Source organism: Egretta garzetta, unplaced genomic scaffold (genome assembly GCF_000687185.1).
Source record: "Egretta garzetta isolate BGI_Z169 unplaced genomic scaffold, ASM68718v1 scaffold343, whole genome shotgun sequence".
Classification (NCBI taxonomy): domain Eukaryota; kingdom Metazoa; phylum Chordata; class Aves; order Pelecaniformes; family Ardeidae; genus Egretta; species Egretta garzetta.
Genome location: NW_009259038.1, coordinates 367,685 through 375,543, shown reverse-complemented (window position 1 = coordinate 375,543; position 7,859 = coordinate 367,685). Strand labels below are relative to the sequence as shown.

The 7,859-nt window shown below is 41.2% G+C and overlaps 1 protein-coding gene across 2 annotated transcripts in view; it reads left to right on the top strand.

Annotated features, from left to right (window-relative positions):
• RAD9B (RAD9 checkpoint clamp component B) overlaps positions 1–7,859 on the top strand; it is a 14,992-nt gene that overhangs the window by 2,460 nt on the left and 4,673 nt on the right. For both annotated transcript variants that reach the window (XM_035890448.1, XM_035890449.1), the window contains exons 2-8: positions 786–856; positions 1,773–1,922; positions 2,446–2,560; positions 3,532–3,631; positions 4,541–4,647; positions 6,595–6,701; positions 7,108–7,172. In XM_035890448.1, coding sequence (XP_035746341.1) covers positions 809–856; positions 1,773–1,922; positions 2,446–2,560; positions 3,532–3,631; positions 4,541–4,647; positions 6,595–6,701; positions 7,108–7,172 — 692 coding nt within the window. In that variant the 5' untranslated portion in view covers positions 786–808. The remainder of the gene's footprint in view (positions 1–785; positions 857–1,772; positions 1,923–2,445; positions 2,561–3,531; positions 3,632–4,540; positions 4,648–6,594; positions 6,702–7,107; positions 7,173–7,859) is intronic.

Genomic DNA, 7,859 nt, shown 5'->3' with positions numbered 1-7,859 from the left:
CCCCCCCAGCACCCTGGGGCTCCAGACCCCTCCCCAGCTCCGCTGCCCTTCTCTGGACATGCTCCAGCCCCTCCAGGTCCTTCTGGTAGTGAGGGGCCCAACCCTAACCCCAGCATTCGAGGGGTGGCCTCCCTAGTGCCCAGCACAGGGGCACGGTCCCTGCCCTGCTCCTGCTGGCCACAGCACTCCTGATACAAGCCAGGGTGCTGTTGGCGCTCTTGGCCACCTGGGCTGGATTTGTAGTACTTTCAGGTGGAGTAGCCATTGCTTACCTGGGTGCCTCCCTGTGCTTCTACTTCCAGAGGCCCAACTAAACCTCCCATGCATGGCATTTCGTGCAAAACGCTGCTCTGCCAGTGCCAGGGTGGGCAGAGGCAATTTCTGAGACCCACTGCCAGTTTCTTCTGTGTTTTTTAGGGTTACATCTTTACAAATGTCCAGTGGCTTACCACTTGCTCAAACTCGTTGCCATCTACAAAACATAATTTCTAACTTCAGTGGTGTTTTGTCCCATTAGATTGAATTAATTCGTGGTGACATCAGGCCACGCCAGTTGTTGCAAAGGGACAGGTGACATTTGAGGCGTGCCTCATCAGAGGCACCTTTCGAAAACATCAGGGTGTTTGTGCAACTAAAAAGTAAAGAGCAATGTTTTCTACCACGTCATCAGTGTTCTTTGAAACGTGTAGGAAATTTGTAATGTTTCCTCTTGAATTATTCTGGAGAAAACCCTGTATAACTTTTTAACTTAGAATGCATATTGAACTGTTTTCTTTTCCTGCTAGTGTTTGGAAGAGCAATACATGCCATGGCACGTATTAGTGATGAATTTTGGTTTGACCCCATAGAAAAAGGTGTAAGTGAATTTGATTTATTGTAATTTAAAAATCGTATTTATGTTGTTGGATACTGTGTTGTTTTCCTACAGGTACTACCCTTCAGCCTGAGGTATGTTTTCTCTCAGCTTCCTTTACTTTCAACATGGACAAATGCCATATTTTTTGTAATTGTAATTATGCAGATTACACCATGGAAGATTCATTCCTACTCTGCCCCTAGTATTCTTCAATTTTTTGTTACCCAGGCTGAATCGTGTCCAGGACATCCGGATTAATACCAAGGGGGTTATTTCTGTTGTCACGGGTCAAAAGCTTTATGTTTTTTACCACATCAGAAGCTGCCTCTAAACAACATGGGTTTGTACCAGTATGACTCAACAGGAAGAATGCATCCATTAATATGCCTCTGATTAATCAAATGCCATTTCCAGCAGAATTAGTTTTCTCTAGAGGTTTCTTAGTTAAAGTCAATCAACTCTCCTTAACTTGCTGGGAGGCTGGAAGATCAGAAGTGGAGATAATTTCTTGTTATGCCTGAAGAATTTTTGAGGTGCTAGTAGCGTCTTTGCTCATTTGTACATGTTGTGTGGATGGGGGTAGAGGAAGATTGTTTTAGAATAAACTCCAGTCCTTCAAATGCCTCAAACACAAGCTGAGCTTTAAGTGCTTGAGTAACTCACACTTCAGGGCCACTTAAGTGTCCGCAGCTTGGATTCCTATGCCTGCGTTACGCCAGTGGCGTCTGACCAGTAAGAACGAAGGTGATAAGTTTGAGCATGATTGTATGCAGGATGCATCTATACTTATTTTGAGATGTACAGTTGTAAAGGTTTTGTGGCTTAGGTATAGTGCTGAGGCACAGAGATGGCTTTTTTGTTAAGGGTTTGATATGCAATATTTTGAGTTAAGAAATTACTTTACATATATTTTCAGCTTGCCTTAAGGTCGGTGAATTCTTCAAGGTCAGCATATGCGTATGTCTTCTTCTCATCTATGTTTTTTCAACATTACTGCTGGACAGCTGTGTCTCAACCATGTCAGAAGAAGAAACAGTTATCCCTCCCATGTAAATTGATAATTAAGGTACATTTTAATGGATTGTTACGCGCAGCTTCATAAGCAGCACATTAGCCCAATTTCCAAATGAAATTACAGGCGGAAGCTCATAGAGGCGTGTAGGTGGCTCTAAACTTAAGCGCTTCTGAGCGATTCTGCAAAAGAGAGAATTGGTATTTAATTACATTTAGAAGTTGTGCCTCCTGAGCTGTGCCCTGTGGTTCCCGAAGTCTGAACCAGCTTAATCCTGGGGTGAAGGAATACCACATTTCTGCCTCTGGAGCGTTTCTCCCTTAGCCTTCAAAACCAGTAACAGGCAGGAGAGCTTTGACCAGTTGTTTAGCAAACAGATCTGCTGGCCACGTATTGGAATAGTGGGTGAGGGTGGCAACGATCGGTATCGGCTGCCTCAGTGTCTGCTTACAAAGCAGTATGAGGAGGCCATAAAAGCAGGAGCTTGAGATAAACCGTATGAAACTAGGGAAATAATACTGCAAAATTGCTTGGTGAGTAACCCCTGCACCGCTTCTTTTTTTTTACTTTTTTACAGTCAGTTCTTCCCATATTTAGATGTGTAAATGTGCTGGAAAGGCATGTAGAGAAATGCAGCATTTATACAAATATGAATGATCATCACATAACTTTTCGGCTCCTCTGCAAACACGGTAGGTTGCACATAAAGCAACTTTACAGAAACAGAAGCAGTTTAAAACAGGAGGGCCACGCAGTATTTGGTGTAATTATTAACTGAATGTTGCTGATGGAACATTATGCCAAACACTTTCAGCCTCTTCACATCGTAATTTGTATTTATCATGGGCATCGCCTTGTAAAAGTGAAGGTATAACAGCTTTTATCAGATGAACATTCTTCAGTTCAGTAGTTAACGCATGCTACTTATTAATTGTCAGCCTACTGCTTACAATTTAGAACTAGACTGGAGTAACAGACGTTATGGAAAGGGAGGGAAGTCCTGGTTTGGCAGGTGTTTGAAACAGAGGATTTACTGGGGTTTTCCAGTTCTAATACTTCCAGTTCTTCAACACGGTAACAGGTCTGACATCCCCAGTCCAGCAGAACACTGGGTATATTCATCAGCATTAGTCTTTGCAGAACTGGTGAAGAACCATCATCTGTCGACATAGCTTGCTGAGCTGTGCTGTGTAATAGGCAGTGGTTTATATTAGTAAAAATCTAGCTTGTATTACTAATAATGAGATAATATATTGAATTAGGTCGCAAGACAGTTAAGCTCACTTAGCTCGTGCTTACCTAGAACTACACAGAGATCTGCAGGGTTTGCTTCTTGTATTCCACCGCCGCTTATATTATTATACCAGTCAAACATTTAAGCCTTTTTTTCCCCTGCATTTGTTGTGCTTGTTGCTGTTTACTTAATTCTTGTGGATTCTTAAAAAGCTCAGGTGCTGGAGGGGCATAACTAATAAGATGAAGGAAGTCTTAGGTGGCAGGTTAATTCAGCTTTCTATTTGTGGGCAAGTTATTTCCACATAGCTGAAGTCAAGTCACTCGGTTGCTTTCTCTATTGAGATTTCCTAAAAGAACAAATAATACTGAAAAAACCATTTAAAATTCCAGACCAGCACTGAGTTTTGTTCATATCCTTTGTACCTAGGTGTTGTAAAGACATATAATCTGATGTCTCAAGAATGTGAGCCATTGCAGGCTGTTTTTGCCAAGCACATGTGTCCAAACATACTTAAAGTCCACTCCAGGTAATGAATACAAAAATATCCTTTCTGAAAAAAAAAAAAAAAATCACACCAGAGGCAATACTGCTCTCGTAGCCATTAACATAATGAAAATCTGATTAGGGCACAGGCAAAAATGGTGAATTCCTAAATCCTGTATCCTAGTGCTTGATTTTTCACAATACAGCTTAAGAAATTTGGATCATTCTGCCATTAATCCTACGCAGTCGAACCTCGAGAAGTGTGTAATTTGAATTCCCACCTTTGAGCAGCTTCCACCTCTGACCAATAAAGTAGTGCTTTCATTTTATAGGCAAAGAATCCAGTGGCAAAAGTACATTTTTTTTTTAATGCAATGAGGTAAAGTTCTGCTTTGAAAAGCAGCCCCCGGAAGAATCCAAGATTTGGCTTTGTTATTGCAAGCAAAGGCAAGGAAGAGTTAGACTGGGCTTTTCCCGACAGCGTTTCTATTAGGAGTGTTTCTTGTGCATAGGAGCTGTCACAACAATCAACCCTTAAAGCACTAAAGGTGTGGAAAGATACAGATACTATGTACTGTGTTTATAAAAAGATTACAGAACTTTTAAAACTGCAAGCTTTAGAGTATAGGACACTGAGGTTTGCTCAAAATGGTGATATTTACATCCAGAAAGGCAGCAGCAATATATGTGAGACTGATTTGGCAGCATACGCAGGCATTAAATATAAACAAATTTGCTTTCGTAATTACTAGCTGTATTTTTAGATTTCTTGTGTACTTACTGCTCTACAAATCAATTAGAAAGACACAACACGCTTCAGGGGTGCGCATTTCAATGGCAGTTTTTCCAACAGTATGGCCAAGTAACAATTTATTTCCTAATGTGAGTAACAAATGCTAGCTAGTAATTTGTGGCAGGCAGAATTATTTTAATGTTGAATGAAATTTTATAGGCTGCTGGCTGATATAATGATCCACTTTCCGAGCAGTCAAGAAGAAGTAACCTTATCAGTTACTCCAATGAAGGTTTGTTTCAAGAGTTACACCGAGGAAGACACTGGTAAGGAAATTCAAAATATGAAACAATATTGGGACTTTAAAACAGGTGGAGTAGGGAATAATAACTATTGCAACCTAAACAGAGAATGCATTTTATGGCTGAATGAGATTTTTAAAAGAGGGGCACATAGGGAGATTTTTAAGTCATACTGCCAGCCTCTGTTTTTAATATCTTTTAAGAAAGTCTGGTTTTAATAACATTTTCCTGGTATCAGTGGCAGATAATCAGACTGAGCAGCCAATTGAAATAAATTATGCCACTTGCTGTAGGCTTGAACAGAGGTAATTACTGTGCTGCAAGAGCAGAAGCACGGCAACAGACAGGAAAAAGGAGATAATTTTATGTTTTAAGAAGAACTATTTAAATCTGAATACCGTAATTACAGAATTGATATCATTATGGAGTATATTTTAGTATCAGGGCAATACAGCATGTTAGCTGGCCAAACACTGTCACTGCTGTTTTCAGATCTCCGTCCGAGATGGAGAACAATCTAGAGTCTTGGGGTGTGACTCAAGCTAATTTTAAAGATATAATTGTGTTTTTGAAGTGTAGGTTCTTGTATATCGTATAATAAAAGGATGCTTTTCATACTTGCTTATGACCAAAGCTGAGGATAATGACCTAGAAAAAGTTGACTGCCTAGAGCGTAGGGGAGGGGATTGTGCCCAGAACAGACTAAAGGAGTGGGGAGCGAGAAGGATTAAGTGGTGGGAACTGACTGGAGTGGAACAGGAAAGGAATGGCTGAAAATAAAAATATTACATTTGGAATGACAGATTTTCTTAACGTTAGAAACATAAGAGGGTTATCGTAAGAAAGAAAGTGAAAAGACCGGTAGGTAAAAATTTAACGAGACCAAAAACCTGAGCAGTCAAGGAGAAAAAGGAGGAATTACAAGCATTGTTCTTGTTGTGTGGCGTGTGATGCAATACACTGCCTGCAGCAAATGTTCTCTATGCACTGAGACAAAGTGGCTCCTTTGAACATATTGTCTGGCCATGGCTTGGGGTTTCCCACGTGTACTTTAATTTTCAAAGAAAGAAATTACACCGTCTGCCTCGGCTTGTTTTCATCGGCACGCGGTAGGCTCTGCCTTGCAGAAGCTGGCAGGCGTGTTGGTACGTGGGTACTTCTACAGTTTTAAGAAACTTTACGAGATTATATTTGAACACGCAATGGGGCCTCCCTGAAGGCTGAGATTAAAAAAACCAAAACCCTCTTGAAGCAGAGAAACGGAGGACTGGGCACAGCGTGCGATACTTTGTCAGCAGCCTGGCTTTGGAAGAGAACTGGGTAGGTCTGTACTGTTTAAGCTGCTGTAAAATTTTTCTGAATGCCTCTGAGACTCCTAACGCATCATGGAAGTACCCTCTTACTTTCTTTTCACACGCCTCATAACAACCACGGCCTAATCTAACGATAACAAACAACAACTGAATTACCTGAAACGGAAGAGCCTGGTTCCTGTTGCCACTTACGTATCCGGAAAAAGATAATAATTTAAAACAAAGAACCCAAGTCCAGCTTTGTTTTCTCTGATGATAGTCAGTAATTAGGATTAATCTCTTAAAATCATGCTGCGTTTTGGCCTTCCCATCAATGCAGCAATAAGCAGCCGGCAATACCGTTTGTGCTGAATGCCTGTCAACAGAGCAGAGTTGCAAAAACAACAGCAGCAGTCAGGTTAGATCACACGGCAGAACGTAAAATAGGTTCTGTTAAAAGCCATTTAAATCTACGCGATATACTGTAAATAAATTGAGGGGTTTACTTAATTATTAAATAAATTTAGATAAATAAATATTTATTCCTGACAGTCACTATAAAAACACAATTATTTGTTCAAACAATGCTGATGTAAAAACCTCACGGTTATAATCCTAAATTGTGTTGAGTTCAAACTTCACTCCTTTGAGTCCTTGGCTTTCTTGTTATTTTAAACAGATTTTTCAAAGACCATGCTTACCGAAATACAACTAAACCCCGAAGAATTTGACTACTTTCAAGTGGGAGTAGATTCTGAAGTGACATTTTGCCTTAAAGAACTGAGGGTAAAGTAAGAATTTGTCTTGAACATTAAACATTTCCCATTCATTTGCCCGACTTGACTGGGCCAATGCAGAATGGCCGAGGAAGCGTTCTGAAGGATCTTCAGGACACTGCCGAGTCCCTCACGGGAGCCTCTGAAAGGCAAGCGGAACATTTTTAAAACAACAAAAATGTGATTTTGGCGCTGGGCAGGCACACGATAGTGGCACTGGAGAAAGCGTGGTGACCACAGAAGTTCCGCACGCAGCAGCTTCCTTGGCAAAGCTCCAGGCGGGGAAGGCAAGAAGTGTGGTCTAGAAGCAGTGGCCTTCTACCCTCTTTTTGCCAGTAAAAACCAGCTGGGATTACATTCTAATATTGATCTTCTGTTTTTAAAACAGTGCTTAACCACCCACCCCTTCTTTTCAGGGACTGCTAGCATTTTCGGAAGCTACCAGCGCTCTTGTCTCAATCCATTTTGACGTATCTGGAAAGTACGGTTTGGAACATACCCGACCGAACCCCGGTGGTTATGCTGCAGTTGGGTTTCATCCGCGGGTTACTTGAATATTTAACTGGAACAATGCAATAGATTTGCATTTCCTACCAAAAGATGCAGGGTTAAGTACTTTGTTCTTACACATAAAGCGTTTAACGCAGGCATCAGCATTATCTCATGCAGGTGCTCATTAGCATGGCTCACTATGTTACCTGGACACATCAGGCTCTCAGTCTAATGCAAGGATTTTATTTAATAGCCTGAAGAAACAGTACCTTTTCTGGTTAAAATCTAGTTTTAGCAGTGACTTATTTAAAACTATCATTTGACTAAGTATAATACTGTATCGCACTTGCTGGTTGGTGCATTTAGATTGGTAACTTGTTAATCTTCATGTATAAATGGCACGAGCTGCGCTTCCTCCCGCGATGTCTGTAATTACGTGTGCCATTTATGTCTCTGACTATTTGTGTTTAGACCAATTGCTTTCAGTGTTGAAGATACGATGCTGGAAGCCAGCTTTATTTTGGCCACTTTGTCCGACGTGGAAAAGGAGGCGTCTTCCCAGCAGCCTCCCTGCTTTTCACAGCAGCAGGAAAGGTAGGGGTGGGCGACGGGGGCGGGTGAGGGAGGCAGGCTGCTTTCAGAGGATGGAAAAAAATTGAAGCTTAATGTTTTCCAG